We start from the raw sequence: 18,108 nt of genomic DNA, 5'->3' as shown, positions 1-18,108 counted from the left end.
CTGAGGTTGTATTTGATGGATTTAAAATTATCCTACTCTTCCCTAAAATAGAGAATATGAAAAAAATAAGTAGGATGATCCATTGACATTACTTACAATAAAAATGTTTTATGTGAAAAAACCCATTTCTGGCAATTCTGCACAAAACTTTGAACTGTTTCAACAAAGATAAAGTTCTAACTTCAATTGGACGCTATGTTTGATGGAGTCAACTTAAAGTTAATTTTCACCTTACTTGTTATATCAAGACCTTCAAATGGTCGCACAATGGAGTTGTTACCTCCATCAAGAGACAGGGTGGTCTTTGAAAGAAAAAAAAAATATCAGAGTAATTTTATAATACAATGGACAGTGCCATGGACAGATATAATACATTATATCAGTTAATGATACGATTAAGATTACAAAAGTAATATGATTTCTATAAGTACAATCAATATCACCTCCAAAATTAAGGAATTCATAATATTGAAATTGTTGGTTGATTATTTTATTGTAACTTTATTTATAAACTAGAATTGTTGTATGTTGTAATTAAACAATTGAAATGGGTTTCAGGCCACCACCAAATGGGGGCCCGGGTTATTATGATGTTCCAGAAGAAGATTACGAACAGGACATTGCTGGAGCTATTGGTGGAGCCAGAATATAGCATTCGCTTCCTACATACTCAGCCATGAAAATACTGACATCCTGCCAAGCTTACTCATTTTATAATTTCGCTTCTTAAGAATAGATGTTTAGGGTCTGCCATGTTTTGTACCAAACTGTGTATAACACTTTGACTTAGTAATATATTTTGATACATACAAACAAAATATTTGTGCCAAATTTGGCATAAAGTGATGAAATGTTATCTATTACAACATTTTAATCTCAACAGGCTGTATATAAAGAACTTCAGCTCAACCAAAAAGATTGAAAACACCATATGGTTCATTCCTCATCTGTAAGGAGGGTCTAGTCCTTAATTTAATAGTGTTACCAAGCCTCTTTTCTAATTTACAAATCATAATAAATAAAATAGCAGTTCAATTATAATCAAGGAATTTCATGTATATATATATATATATATATATATATATATATATATATATATATATATATATGGCAAGCCAAGTGCAGTATTGTATCTGGACTTTGGCTTGGTAAATGATTGAACCTTACTTCATAACTGATTTTGACCAGTAACAAATTTAAAACAATTATTTTGAATTTTAATAATTTAGATTAGCTTATAGTTTTACTCATATAGTTATGTCTGTTTATGGTTCATACACCTATCCTAAATAGTCACTATTATGAATGTTAAGTATTTAAATTTTGGTTTACTATAAATGTACAAAAAGCGTGAGTTATATATAATATTCGCTTTGTAGAAAACATTGATACTCTAATTGACTTGACCTAGGTAATGTTTTTTAGAAGTCCCATTGGTGACATCAGTTTTTAGATATCTTCATCCAAAATTTATTTATCCTAAATTCAATTTGCTTGCTTTTTTATGAAGCTTGTACTTACAGTGATATAGACAATTTAATACACCATTTCCTGAAACTTTGTACGGCCTGTAATCTGTACACAGTTATTAAAATTTCAATTTTGTACCTTTTCACATTATTGTTTTTCTGTATTTCCTGTATTATCCTTTAAAATTGAATGCAACATATCATTGCATGCTTCACTTAACACTTTGAGGTCACTAATTATCATTTTGTATTTTTGTCAAAATTTATTTCTTTGTAGGCTGCATTACTTAAAATTGAATGAACAAAAATGTAATAACAGTTATAAAACTTAGACGTATTGTACCTAAATTTTGAATTTGTACACACTTTTAGGGAGCAAACTCAATTATTCAACAGAAATTTTCAGTACAATCCAGAAAAGTACACTTAATTTAGGGGCTTATTTAAAGATTACTAGTTATAAAAAACTGTTTCACCCACTTGTTCCAATTTAAAGATAGTCCAGGTATATTAATTGTTAGTTATATCTGAATCCTTATTACAAGTATATGGACAAAGGTAATACTTGTATGTCATAACTGACTAAATACGTGTTTTTAGATGAACTTATTAAAAATATTAGAAATAAAAACAAAGATAAACTGCTTCATTTTTTAGTCATGGTTATAAATTAACTGGACCAAACTGTAAAATGCTCAAAAATCCAAGATTCTAAATTAGCTTGTAAACTAATTCTGGATTGATTAGTTGATTTGGTTGTGTTATAAAGTATCATGTTATTTGGCCAGAGAATACAGTATGATTTTGAACATTGTATTAAGGTAGGAAAAAAACATTGACCATTTTTAAGTAGTACAAAATATATATTTTATATCTAAAGTCATGTTACTTTAGGTCATCCAGTTTTTTTTAAATTTAGTATAGGTTTTTATGTTTATATACATATAATTTTTATACATTTTCAATTATGTATTTTATTGATCAGTGATTATGTTATTAGATTTAGATGTTATAGTTTGCTTGAAATATTATCCCTTGTCAGGTTTTAACTTTTTTACAGTACAGTGTATGGATTTTGTTGTTATTTTTTAATGCATGTGGATCTATAGTTTATTAGCTGGTTAGAACTTTTTCATTGCTGATTCAAGGAGCTGTTCATTCATGCTTACTGAGAATTTCATCCACCTTAAGATTTGTTTGAGCGATTTCTCTCCAACTTCTCGAAAAGAATTTTAGTATATTGTCTGGTTCCCATAGTGCATGGAAAATCATTAGAATAACAGTAGTAGGTAAGAAGTCACAAAAAAAATTAAAGTAATTTTTTAATCAAAGTAAAAAAGTTTTAGATAATGAAGCCTAATGTGGTCCTTTCCTGGGAGTAGTTTGGTGATTTACTGCCACATATTTTGAAGTAGGTTTTTAATAGCATACAAAATATTAAATATAGTATATTACCTGATTTTACTCAAAGAGGTTTTGTTAGTTTAGTTAATTATTACAAAATAGAAAAAAAATCCAAGATAAAAATAATGTGGGCGCTGGATTTTTAATTATCATACATAAATTTGTATTTTTTGTGTATGAACTGGTGCTTACATGTTTCTTCAACTATATTATGTTAAGACACTGATGTGCCTCTAGTATTAATTTAAAAATGGATGCGGTAATGCTGTATGAAGAAAGGTCTCCTTAATGTATGTTTTTATCCTACAATTTATTTAATAAATGCTGTAATAAATCATGTTCAATTTTGTATGGCTGTGTTCTTTTAGTAGAAATAGATTTATTGCATCACTTAAGACAATAATGTAAGTAGCTAGATTTTATATTACAATTGTATCATTAATTGAAATAATAGTGTTTAATCTTCTTACAGCGTTATACAATTTTATATTTATTTCATGACAAATTTAATTTAAAAATAAAGTATAATTGTTCATGATTCTTTAACAAATATTTACATAAACTTATATTAGTTTGTTTGTACATAATGTAAGTTAAGTTTACAAATTCTTGTTATATAACACAATTATTATACATAATATTTTTGTGAAAGAATTATCATGATGAAGTAAAGTTCAGAAGTAAGATAATGACATGTCAGTATATCTTCTATTTTGTTATTGACAGTAGAGAGACAGCAGTAAGATTTACTTAGACTTATGTTGTAGTTAGTACTAACACGCATACAGTATATTCTGTTTAGAACATTGATTGAAAATCATGTACCCATTAATAATACACCATACATTGTAGAAGAAGTGATGTCTGTTGCCACTTTCATTAGAATACTTGTGTAAAATACCTCACCTCTGTTATATAAAAGAAACATGGCTTTAGAGTAAAAAAACAAATGTAAATCAAGGAGTCAGTGCTTGAAATACATGTTTTATTATTACTTTTAATGGGTGATTTCTAAAAATAAAAATATTTTATGTAGTCTGTAACGTATACTGTATAGCTTTAGTTTTTTTTACTAAACATATATCAAGGAATAGTCTTATTCCCTGGTGTGTGAATCATCATAATCTTTGAAAATTAAGTGATTAAAAATATTAAGTGATAAGAATAAATCCTGTCCTATGGCCTTTTAGACAGTGGTGTCACCAGGATATTTGTCCGGTGCCTGTTGACCTTTTGACAGCTATTCCTTTTGCTACTTTTTATCTCCACTTCAACATAACATAATGAGAGGCATAGGATCTAAATATAATGAATAAAGTGAGACATGGCAGAGAATCTGAAAAACTGTATTCTGTAATAAATTCTAAACATTTTAAACCATTCAACTGTTTTATTAGTTTTTTCAACCAGTGCCGCTCTAAAGGTGCCAATGGTGCAGTGTAGCGGTTACAGTGTTTATCACAAGATAACCAAATCAAGTAAAATCAACCTAGGCTGCTTCTGGGATGTCTGACCACTGATAATTCCTGTCCTTGCAAGCAGCTTGCCTGCCCGGCCATTGATTGGTGGTTCGGAGGTTACTTTTAAGGTGTTAGTCCCCAGGTTAAATTTTAGAATATATTTTAGAACATACCTTTGCCTGCTAAAATAAGACATTCTTTACATTTTCATGGTATCTTCTAAATCTTACGATTTTTTTGGTAGGTTCATATAAAACTTGCAGGTTGACTGAAGAAAACCCCATTTTTTAAGTTTGTGTTCTGGTGCTTCCAGTAAATTTTGAATTTGCAGAAAATAGAAAATGTTGTATTACTTTGCATTAATCCCAAGGAACAAGTTGATATTTCTTGGAAAAACCTGTTTATCCACTCTAACATTGCTCTACTTAATTATTCTGATAAACAAAGGGTTTTAGGGTTTTTGTCTTTAGCTTTTTCTCGTGATAGGATCTTTTTAATTCTTGTTTTTCTTTTTTATTAGTATTTCTTACTCTTTACAAGTAGCTTTTGCATACATACATATATTGCTCATAAGTTTATCTCTGTTTTCCTTTGAGATCATTTTCAAACTACTCATTTGAATAGAGATAACTATACAAGTAAGAGTTATAATGAAATGGAAAGGGGAAGTGGGTGTGAGTTATAATTGTATAAAACAGTTAAATCTATTTGGAATGTTTGAGTTTGTCATTTTCGTACTAGCTTTCTAGTTTTCTCTCTGTTTGGTACTCATTTACGTGTGCCAAAAGAAGCTTTACTTTAATAATAATTAGAATTAAATTTAATATACATGATAGACACATACTTACATAAAACATTCAGGGGAGCAATTGTAAGAACAAAATAAAAATACAACTACAACATATAACAAAATGTTGAACTATCACTGACTGAAATCATGAAACGACAAGCAGGGTGGGCTGGTGTTCATGTTCATGTTTTACCTATGCATATGTGTATTAATTAAAATTCATTTAAATAACAATTATTGTATTATAGTATAAAAGTTGCTTATTAGTTGCTCTAGTGATAGTGCCTTATTGAGTAAAAATTTGAGTTTGCATTTTTTTTTTTAAGTTGTGGAAAGACGTAAGTTTCATTTGTTTGTATATTTATTTTACTGGAACAGTACTTTTTTCTAAGATTAGACTTGGCCATGGAGTATTAACCTACATGAAAATCCAGTTACATTTGAATACGCTATACTCAGTGCAGCCAAATAAAAGTAACAAAATCAGTTACCTCTTTGTTCACTCTCACAATGTTAATGTGAAGATGAAACATAAACTTAGTGTTATCAATTAACCTTTGCCTTTAGAGCACTAAATAACTATTATTGTTTGACTTGAGAGAATCAGAATGGTAAACGTAGTCTGCTTAATTATCTTGTACTATCCAGAGTATCAAATGTATTGTATATTTTACATTGTTTATGACAAACAAAGCACTATTGACGAGGACTTTAATAAAGTAGCAAACAAGATTTTTATATATGTATGTATATATGTTTTATATATATATATATATATATATATATATATATATATATATATATATATATATATGTGCTCAAAGCAATCTGGAAGTTTTATAAAAGAGACAAAGTTAATTTTTCTTATATTACTTTATGTGCAGGTTTACAGTTCAGGCTATGAGAGCTGTAGTAGCGTACACAAATGTTATAGCACTGTCATAGTGCAGCGGCACAATTTACTGTTACATGCGTACCTAGTGTTAAATCTTACTTTATGTTGACATATATATATATATTACAAGCTCTGTTGAAATTGAATTAAAATTTCCAAAATAGATGCAGTTTAATTTAAAACTAACAAAACTTGTTTGTAGCTTAAACTAAAATAATCCGTCTTTAACTTGATAAAATGAAGGACAGAAATGATTATATGTATGCTAGAATAAAGTAAGGTATTAAATTTGACAACTAGATTATACTAAACTATAGCAGAAATGCTATGAAATAAAAGTAGCAACAACGTATTTCAGATGTTTTACTTTAGATTATTTTGATTGCATTGAGATTCTAGTGATATGACAGTAGTCGAAGCTAATAAAGTCTGAATTGGTTGATTAGGTTGTCAAAACAAACACTTTTTGAGTCTTCTTATATGGTTTTTTATTGAATTCAATTAAGGCTTTTTAATGTTACGGATTTAATATTAATGTTCACGTTCATAGAGCTATTTATTTGGTTGTCATGTCTTAGAATTTGAGTTTAGGGGTCTTTATTGATTTGATCATGTTACGATTTTTACAGTAATAACGATTGGTGGGAGAATAAACATTAACTGATTTATGGTCCAAGTAATGAAATTAGCATTGTTCATTTGGTTATGATAATCATGTTCAACAAATGATCAATGAACAAGTGTGTTGACTTCAAACACTTATTGAGAATAAAACCCATAAAGTTTTTATTACACCAATCTTGCTGGTGGCGTGCGTTGATATAACATACAACTTGACCATATATACAATTGGTTTTTTTGTAATTTCTGAATCCCCTGATGCCATTCTTTTATAAAAATATGTTATTTTAAACCTCAATATTTGAATTATTATTGTTTAAACAAATTTTGTTATTACACTGAATTGAACAATACACAATATAATACTAATTAAAAATGTTGATAGAACTTAACTATATTGAGGCAAAGCAAATCAAATATTCAAAACAAACAAAAAATTGGGAATAAGAAAACAGAACAGTTGTATATGGACAAGTTATGTTTGCTCAACAGTTGCTGACCTAAAACTAATATTAGCACAGGTTAACAGGCAAGTATAAATATCAGCTGATATATGTTTTATTCCCAGTATATGCTTAATATCGAAGCTGGAACTATAGGAGTTGATTACTACAGCCAGATGTGCTAATTTCATTAGTGGAACCTACCTACTGCAAAACTCAGTAATTGTTATTATATCCATCCTCATCCGTCAATTAATTGCTCAAGCCAATAAAGCCTCAAACTTGACTGACGACTTGTTTCATTCTTGTATTTACTGTACTAGCTTTTTTTACAAGTATTTTTATAATAAAATAATTCAGTAAACACACAGCTCTCTGTTATTAGTTTAGTAGTTAATGTAAGCATATGAATACTACATAATATTTTATTACTAATTTTTTACATAATTTTTCAAACCTATGTGGAGTTTTGTATTTTTTTTATCTATTTCTTTTGTATTATAATTACTATATATTTATATGTGATATACGGTCTTTTTACATGTTTGCATTGAGAAATACATATATTCATTATACTGTTATTCTTTTTTTTACCTTGCATGAACTTATACTAAACTTAGTAAAAGAAAACGTGAAAGATCTCCAACCAGTGAAAACACACTAATAAGGAATGTTATTTGAGTGGAACATGATTTGTGGATAGTGATGATGACATCAATAATGAATTATTTGGCCATGTACATAATGAGTTTTAGTAATTCAGGTATTGTTGATGATACAGAGAGCCCAGATTTTGGAATATCAAATATAGACAACATCTCTTCTGAAGATGTGCCAGATACTCGACCCTCCATATTGACAGGTAGGCCTAGAGGTAGACCACCCAATCCTTTGCCTAACTATGAACGGAGGAGGAGATGGTGGCCTAAATGTACATGGAATTGAAAAATTACGTGGGAAACTGGAGAAGAACAGTGCTGTATGTGTAGTCCTATCAGCACAGCTACTAGTGACTCCAGAAAGAGTAGAAGATATAGTTGCAAAAGAGGTTTAAACCCTCTATGTCATGCGAACATCTTTGTTTATTTTAAATATAGCATGTAAGTGTAAGTAGTGTAACTAATTTTTTTTTATTCAGTTTTTAAGTGTTAATTTAAATTTCTATTGTAAATTTGATAAATCCAGTGATGTGAGACTCGGTACATTATCATTCAGAACACAGCTCAAAAATAAATAAATACAAAACGTATATTAAAAATATTTTTACAGTGCTAAAATTTTTTCTTAAAAGATCAGAACAGAATAAAAAAATTGTTACTTTTTAATAAAAAAATAACAATTTTATAATTTTTTTCTGTGAAACTCTACTCCGAGGTTGAAAATGCCTTAGCCTTTTTCAGTAGAGCACCATGTAGGAGGATGCCTTAAAAGAGTTAAAGACATCTAAGACTACCAAACTAACTTTGATTTGTGTAATTTTGGTCTGAAAATATAGTAGGTTGTTTTTTATTATTTCTCACTTGGAGTTTCAGCCAAAACAGATGTTCTGATCAGCTGACTCAGATTTCCACCGTCTTTTCAGTCGTTTCACACATTTTTTGAGTGGGAGATTTTTGTGCTAGTGCATTTATTTATCTGTAAAGTATGGTACAGCTAAATCATTAAACACTAGCATGACATCATCTTCATCGACATGCTGTGCATCTATATTTCTTAAATTGATTCATTGATATAAGAGCATTTAAACAGATCAAATATAAACATGACTTCTCTTGTTACATACAATATGAAGGATTCTTAGGAATAATTTGAAATGATTGATCATATTTTATTTAAAACATTATGTATTTTCAGTGGAAGACTGTTATGCAGTAATATGAATCTCAAAGAAGCGGTAACTTATTCATGAACAAAGAATTTAGAGAATATAAGGATAGTGGCATTTTCTACTTTTAAAAAGTTACAAACTAAGCAATCAAAATGGCTGCATCCATACTGCTGGTAATAAGTTTTTTGTCTGTAAAATAATAACTTCAAAACATTCTCATTGTTCCTTGGCTTGGACTAAGTTGTGTTGCTTTTTTAATTGCATGGTCAAAATTAATTTAATGTAAAGAAAGATCAATCATTTTAAGTTTGTGTTTCTACGCTTTGTTGTTAACTCAGCTGTTTTATCCTGAAACATCAGCTTTAGATGTTAACACAATATATTTTTTATTGATAATTGTAGTTTTCATTAAAATATCTTTTAATTCTTAAGTAATTATAAGTAAGTAAAAATGTGTTTTACGGTCTTGTGTTTTTCCATAAATTTGTAAAGGTCTGATAAACAAATGAAAAATGAACAAGTAATGCTTTTTGCATGTTCTGCCACATTACTTCATTATGTTTGTTTTTGCCATAATATCTCAAACTCAGTACCAAATAATAGCTAAATAAATGTCTGTTTTGAAAGAAGAAAATACATATATTGGATTTATTTTTAAACCAACATATAGAGTATATTTGCCAAAAATCACCTACTGTAGCGTTTTTAAAGCTACATTGGTTGTTTTTTTTTTATTAAAACTTAAATGAAACTTTTGGGAAAGAAATATTGGGATTTAATTTTAATTAGATTGTGAGAAGTTAGGACAAATATGAATATGTAATCCTTTGGCAAGTTAGTTCTAGTAACTTTAAATTATTAGGAAGGCAGGTCACTGTCTTGAATTGATCAGAACTTGTCATGTGTACTGTAGTTACGTCAGATCTGAGAGGGCTATTGTTTCTCAAGTTGGATACAGCTGGGCCAATGAAATAACACCGCGGATGTCCACCAAAAGGGGGTGGAAGGGGAGCTATAAAAACCGCCAGCTCATAATTTTTGCCCCTTTTTTGGTTATAATCGTGAGTTAGTTAATGACAGTGTGCGCCGTGTTTATAAATTTTTTTCCACGAGGGATTTTGAGGTAAGCATCAAATTTATTGTACTTTATATTGAAATAGTTTTCCAGACCTGATATTAAATTAATTTTGTTGTCTTTTTTATAGGAAAAATTAAACTTATAGAAACTACAGTGCAATCTGCATTGCTGATTCTTGATGAACAATAAAACACAATAGAATCAAACAAGTTACATTTGGTTCAAACTTGCAAGAAAGGTGAATTAAAAGTGAACTTTGTTAATAACTTTGATTGAATTTTGGAAATGTAGTAATTTATTAATATTTAATTTGAACTGTTTTATTATGAATTTTTATTGGAAATTAATTGAACTTTAATAATTGTTTGAGAGAGTTGTATCTGAATTGCAAAGACTTGAAAGTTAAGGTACAACTAGTGGAAAGAGAAGTTTGATTTTTTATTTTTTTATTTTGATTGAACTTAGTTAGAAGTGAACATTTGTATTTTAGTTATTTCCAAGTGGTATTTGATTTTTATTTGAATACTTTATTATTTTATTTCAGAAGAGAGCTCTGATTTTTAGTTTGATATATTTGACTGAAATTTTTATTTATTGCCAAAGGACCTTTTTAATATTTCTAAGCGGTTTGTCAATTTTTTGTGGAAAATAGAGAGTGATGAAATTCTGAACCATTGAAATATTTAATTTGACATTTTAAAATAAATCCATTATTTTTATTTAGAACTGTGATTTTTTTTAGTTTAGACAAACCAGATAATATTTAATAGTTAAAAATGTAGTAATAAATTTTACTGAATATTCACTCGGAACTTACTAATTAGACAATATTTTATATCGTCTTGGATGTCTGATTGATAATTTTATTCATAATATCCTGGAATATTAATACCTATAATCCAAGTCGTTATACCTACCAATCATGTAGGTTGCTCTTTATTATCAGATGATGAAAATACTAGAATCATCTACTGGTGGTTATCAGTTTGGGAAACATTTTTTGTAAATCACTTAAAATTTTCAGGATCTGCTGAATACAATATTTACTTCCACAGACATGTCTATTTTGTTCCCCACGACAAAGGGGAACAATTTCGTTTAATATGTTGTGTTCGTTTTTAAAAAAACTATAATTATTAATTTAACGGTCTAAACATGACATCTGCTCTAAATTTTATATTAAATGTTTCCTGATAAAAGATTTCATGGGTTAAGGAATCTCAACTGCAACCCTTAAGTTTTCTTTTCTTGTTAATGCCAATCATTTTAGTAAAAGGCTACAAAGTTGTTAGTTAGAACCTCCACTTTTGATGCAGAAACATCTTAGAAACTGAGTACTTTTGCAGAAGAGTCTTTTTTATGTTGAGCACCCAAAGGGTTGAGATAAAAAATGTCTTGAAAAAATGAGATTGGAATATCAGTTCAATATTTGAATATGAACGTTATAATGTCACTTACTACAAAAGGAAACTGTGCCTTCATTTCAACCTAGTATTTATCCTCCTTCATTTATCCTCTTGTATTTCTGCAATATTTAAGCAAATTAATTTGATTTATTTCTGAAACAATTGGTGTTTTACACTTCTAAATTTATTGCCATGTTTTCACACTGTATTTTATGTCAGATCTAAAAATAAAATTAGAATGATTAATAAAATTAAGTATGAGCAGTTTTTAACCTGGCATACATAATAAAGCTATTTTTTTTTTTTAATATTAGTCTACCGAAATATGTCTTTCTAACTTATATTCTAGTGTTTACTAGTTGAAGTTTAGTTTTGATAACATAGACATAGCCACAAAACAATGCTACTGTACAAGGGTGGTTTGATAAGTCTGGTAAATTTGTATGAAAGAGCGGAAATTTTCAGAACCTGCACTCTTGTTAATAAGCCTGATATTTTCACGGATATTACAGCAAGTTTCGAATGGCAGCTGTTATTAGTTGATTAAAAGCAGCCAGCTGAAGTGGTAATTACGTAATTAGTTTCGTAGGATGGAGAAAAACAAATTTCTTGCGTCATTAAACATTTTCATTTGAAGGGTTGGATAGCTGCACAGAACAAATCCGAGTTGGATGAAGTCCAGCACCAACATTGAAGACCATTTACCTTTGGATCAATGAGTTTAAACATGGTCGGAAAAGCACGCTCCAGTCGGCCTGTTGAAGTCACTAAGCAGGAAACTATTGATACAGAGCATGATATGATTTTTTTTATAAAAAGAAAGACAATGGAAGATTGAAGATTAAAAGTTCGCAAGATAGCTGACATTGTAGGCATCTCAACTAAACAAGTGCATTGCATGAAAAGCTCTGCGCACAATGGGTGCGCCATACCTGTTCACTTTGGACCAAAATCAGAAATAAAAGAACATTTCTAGTCAGAATCTCACACTTTTCAGGTGAAATCCACAGGACTTTTTGCGCAGATTTATAACTATGGATGAAACTTTGGTACAACCAACGAAGAGTGGGGAGAGTGCACCAAAGAAGGCGAGGACTGTTTTGTCAGCTGGGAAGGTGATGGCCACTGTATTTTGGAGTATAATCCTGATAGATTATTTGGAAAAAGGCATATCCATAACTGGGCGCTAATATGCCGCTCTGCTGGATCGTTTGAAAGAGGAACTCATTGAAAAACATCCAAGATTTGCACGGAAGAAGGTGCTGTTTCACCAGGACAATGCCCCAGCCCACACAGCAGCTATCGCAATGTCAAAAGTGCTCGACTTGGGATTCGAATTGGTACCTCACCCACCTATGCACCAGACTTGGCTCCAAGTGACTTCTTCTTATTCCCAAACTTGAATATTTTGGCTTGGTGGGTGGGAAGATCATTTCATCGAATGAGGAAGTGTCTGCCACTGTGACAAATGTTTTGCAGTTTCAAAAGCCTACCTTGATGACAGGTTGAAAAACTGGAAACTCGCTTGACCCAAGTGTAGAGCCTTGCAAGGAGACTATGTTGAGAAATACAGTGAGTTTTTGCCATTAAAACAATATTTTATTCTATTTTTACCAGACTTATCAAACCACCCTCATAAAATGCTTCTTTATTTTGAACAAATTATTCTCAATTTGTGAAAACCATAAAGAAATAAAACTGATATTCAATCTGTCAGTAATAAATTATTGATTTAAAACTACATCCAGGATTGAATTGCTCTTATACAATTTCACTCTGTTACATCTAAATTTGATTAGTGGAAGAATCTTTAATAGTTATGTACTTACAAATTTATTGTAAAAAAAAACATACAATACAAATAGGATAGCATAAGTGATCAAATAATAGTAACTAATCCATAGAGTGTACAGGAAATGCTGGATAAGGTCACATTCATAACTTTCAGAGTTTTCAATTTTAAATGGATTAATTCTAATGGATTTCTCATAATATATTTATGTATATATACATACATATATTTGTTGAGAGAGTTTGTTCCAAGAATATTTAAATTAGAAATGAACAGGATAGACTAACGACTAGTTGTGATGAATAACTCAGCAACATATTCCATATAGGCCTATGTTAGGTTAAAGTTTTTTTTACTTACTTACTCTTACTCCTGTGGCCACTCGAAACCCAGATGATTTTTGACCTCGCCAACAATGTCTCTCCAACTTCCTCTATCTTGAGGCACTTCCAGTGTAGCGCCAATCGTTCTTAAATCCTTCTCCACCTGATCTCTCCATCGCATCCTAGGTCTGCCCAATGGCCTCACTCCCTCTGGTTCCCCTCGCCACACCTTCTTTATCATTTTATCTTCTCCCCTACGGGCAACATGGCCCATCCATCTCATTCTTTTACTCCTGATCAGTGCAATCACATCGGGATCTTGGTATATTTCTCTTAATTCTCTGTTCTTCCTGATCCGCCATATGTCTCCTTCTTGAACTGGTCCAAAAATTCTTCTTAGTATTTTGTTTTCAAAGGTTATTAACTTTTTTTGGGATTTCTTTGTGAGTGCCCATACTTCAGACCCGTACATCAAAACTGGCAAGATCATGGTTTTGTAAATTCTTAATTTAACTTTCCTCATTAATAGTTTGCTTTTGAGAAGTTTTGCAAGGCTCCAGTATGTTCTATCTGCTGCTGCTAATCTACATTGGACTTCAACTTCTTCTCCATTGTCATGTGTTATCGTCACTCCTAAATACTTAAATTGATTTGTAGCCTTGAAATCATGGTTGAGTACTTCTAGCTTTTCTCCTTCCTGTACCATTCTTCTGCTCATTTTCATGTAGTGCGTCTTGTCTTCGTTTACTTGTAATCCTACTTTTGCAGCCTCAACTAAAAAGGCTTCTACTAGTCTGTTTAAGTCCCTCTTTCTCTCAGCTAGAATGGCTACATCATCTGCAAATGCCAGGATATTGAACTTATCTCCCAATTTTACTCCTTCAGGCATCCCCTTTATCTTTTTTAGTGCTTCTTCCAGAGCAAAGTTGAATAGAATTGGTGATATTCCATCACCTTGCCTCACTCCTGTATTTATATTAAACAAGTTTGTGTACTCCTTTCCCACCTGTACTTTTCCTTTGGAGCTGCTTACACAGAGTCTTGCTAGACTTATCAGTTTATTTGGGATACTAAACCTTTTCAAAATGTTCCGTAGACTACTTCTAGAGATACTATCGTATACTTTTTTAAAGTCTATAAATATTATATACAGATCCTTATTGTATTCATAGTATTTAGAAGCTAGCTCTTTCATTATAAATATCTGGTCTATTGTAGATCTTTCTTTCATGAAGCCTGCTTGATGATCTTCAATGTTTCTATCCGCATACTCTTTGAGTCTATTCAATATTAGCTTGGATAATATTTTGTAGGTTGTGTTGAGTAGAGATATACCTCTATAGTTTTTACAGTCCAGTTTGTCGCCTTTTTTGTGAATAGGTACAATAACTGCCTCTTTCCATTCTTTCGGGGTTAATTCCGTTCTCCATATTTTTATTATCATTTTGTGGAGGTATTCTAAAAGTGAGTCACTTCCATGTCTTATTAACTCTATTGGTATTGCATCATGTCCTGGTGCTTTTCCCTGTTTTAAGCTTTTTAGCAAATCCTTTACTTCTTCTAATGTAGGTTCTGATATCTGTTTGTCATAACCTGGTGGTCTTTCTTGTTGTTCTTCTGTTTCCGCTTTCTCTTGCTCTTCTTCTGTTTCTGATATTACTTGTTCTTCCGAATTTAAAAGATCTTTGAAATAGTTTTCCCAGACCTTGAGTACTTCTCTAGGTTCATGTATTATTCTTCCTCTTTCATTTTTAACACCCTGGGGTTTTGGTTTAAAACCTTTTTGGAAGAATCTTATTCTTCTATAGAAATCTTTTGTATTGTTGTTAGTGAGGTCTTCTTCCGCTTTCTGGAGGGTGTTATTTATATATTTTCTTTTCTCTGTTCTTAATGTACGGTTAACACATCTGTTGATCTCCTGATACTCTTCTTTGTTTTCGATTGTTGGATTTGTCAGCATTTGTCAGTTTTTTTTACTAATGTTTCTAAAATTGAAGCAAATACTTAAAACTATTACAGCTCGGTTAAAATATACTATACAATCTTTCAACACATTCGTATCACTGAAACCTTCACTAATATAAATAAATTAATGACTATATTTGTTACCACTTCCGTGGTTTTGCGTGGAAGAAGTAAATAATTAGCTGCTTAATATCATAGGTGTTTAATATAAATAATAGTAATATAGTAAGTAGTTCTACAAACCTAAATAACTAATCATCCAAAAAGTATTAATCTTTTGTTCTTAAATATACAGGGATTCCAAAATAAAGTGCATATTCTAGAAAGCTTTCTCCCAGATAATGAAAAAAATAAAATATCAATTATTGGTCTATCTGAGCATTGGCTAGATGAAGGTGCTCCCTCTTTATTCTGCCCGAAAAACTTTTATTGTCCAGCTGACTTTTGCAGAAAAAGATTAATATCAGGGGAGGAACTCTTGTGTTTATTAATAAGGCTTTTGGTTCAAAAAGATTGATGTTAGTAAATTTTGCTCTGAATTTAAACTTTGAGGTGTCTGCAGTGGTTATTGATTCTCTTAAAGTTGTTACAGCATCAATCTATCATTCTCCATGCAGGAAAATCCATATATTTTCTTAGAACTGTTAGAAGAATTTTTTATCTTTCATCTCATCATATCACGGCCATTCAATAGTAATTGGGGGGGACATTAATGCTAGCTTTGATGTAACATCAAACAATAAAACTACAAGAATTTTTCTTAATGTTTTGAGACAATTCAACTACTTTTACATCAACAATGCTCCTACGAGAGGTGACGTTGTCTTGACAATATATTTGTTAACTGTCCAGGGCAAGTTTTGGAATCCAAAATATTTGATTTTCCTTTCTCAGATCATAACGGGGTTATTTTGAACCATGACATGCAATATGAATCCTAACTGTAATGAATATGAATATCATGACAAAACACTGGAGCACATGAACTCTTTTACAATTAGTTTCCAAAAATCAGCAACAAACAATTTAGCTGAAAGTTTGATATCACATGACTGGAGTGCTTTAATGAACTCTGAAAATGTAGCAAGTACCAAGATTGGTTTCAACACTTTTTAAGTGTTTCTTGTTAATAAAATTGCTTATTTCTCAACTTTGAAAAAATGTAAGACATGAAAAAACATAACATTTAATAAAAAATGGTATACAAAAGAATTGGTTCACATGAAAGAAAGGCTTCTGTTTCTAAACAAACTTGTAAAAAATTCAAGCAGTGATAGGTTATATGCAAAACTATACTGACCTCAAAAGATGCTACATAAAATCTATTGAAAATGCCAAGTTTATACTACAATACAACAAAAATTGAAAATAGCAAAATAAATGTAAAGCTGCTTGGAATCTTATAAAAAGATAATACTAACTAACACATCAACTCAAACTAAATTAGATATCACACCAGACTGTTTTAATAAATTTTTTCATTGACTCGGTTGAGCAGACCGTAAATAACATTAACCATCCCAAACACAGACAGTTTGACCCTAATTTGTAAACTATCAAATAGAAAGTAATAACTTTTACTTTACACAAGTTTCTGTTGATGACACTTCTAAAGCTATCAAGAGACTAAAAAAAATCTGACAGTAAAGACATTTTCAATATGTCCAACAATATGATAAAAAATATCTATCATTACAATACTAACTCCTTTAACTTTAGGCATTAATAAATGCCTGAATGATGGTTATTTTCCAGAAGAGCTCAAACTTTCCAGAATTTGTCCAATATACAAGAAAGGCCCCTAAAAATCTACCGGAGAGTTATCGACCAATATCAGTTGTACCCACATTATCAAAAATCATAGAAATATTAGTTCACGATCAATTATTAGGATATTTAGAAAAAAAAATTATTACCTTGATGTATCACAATTTGGTTTTAGAAAGGGTAAATGCACCATAGATGCAATAGATGCACTAATTAGAGAAGTTGTGAGTGCCTTTGAGGACAAGGCCTTTGCTCAGGCCACCTTGTGCGACCTGAGCAGGGCTTTTGACTGTGTGGACCACAACAAACTAGTCCTTAAAATAAATTATTATGGTGTAACAGGAACTCCCTCTAAGTTTTTCAGTCATATCTATCAAACCGAAGGCAAAAGGTATGTGTTGATGGAAACTGGTCAGATGAGGGCTAAAGTTTCTACTGGAGTGCCCCAAGGATCGGTTTTGGGTCTCTGTTGTTCTTATTACAAATAAATGATTTACCAAAAAATATCAAGGCCAAATCTTTATTTATATGCAGATGACACAACTTTTATTAACATAAACTCTAATCTCCGATGAATTACAAGATCTTGTTAGAGAGACTGTACAAGAGGCATCATTGTGGTTTAGTCCAATGGATTAGTGCTCAATGAAGCCAAGACTCAGAATATTATATTCAGCTTAAAACAAACACCATCAGATGATACAATAAATGCTTTTTTTACTACTGTAAAATTTTTGGGTATCTATATCGATAGTACTTTTGACTTGGAATTCCCATATTGAGTACATATCCAAAAGGTTGTCTAGGGTAATTTTTCTACTCAGGCGATTATTGTCGTGTGTGCCTAAAAAAACTATGTAAAATCAG

At 30.7% G+C, this 18,108-nt stretch overlaps 1 protein-coding gene across 1 annotated transcript in view; it reads left to right on the top strand.

Moving 5' to 3' along the window:
- Window positions 1-7,657, top strand: part of LOC124369077 — a 33,624-nt gene extending 25,967 nt beyond the window's left edge. The window contains exon 6 of the mRNA XM_046826792.1: window positions 559-7,657. Coding sequence (XP_046682748.1) covers window positions 559-652 — 94 coding nt within the window. The 3' untranslated portion in view covers window positions 653-7,657. The remainder of the gene's footprint in view (window positions 1-558) is intronic.
- Window positions 7,658-18,108: the final 10,451 nt, after the last annotated feature.

Source organism: Homalodisca vitripennis, chromosome X, assembly GCF_021130785.1.
Source record: "Homalodisca vitripennis isolate AUS2020 chromosome X, UT_GWSS_2.1, whole genome shotgun sequence".
NCBI lineage: Eukaryota > Metazoa > Arthropoda > Insecta > Hemiptera > Cicadellidae > Homalodisca > Homalodisca vitripennis.
Note: the sequence above shows the minus strand (reverse complement) of the source record. Positions and strands in the feature narration are given on the sequence as shown.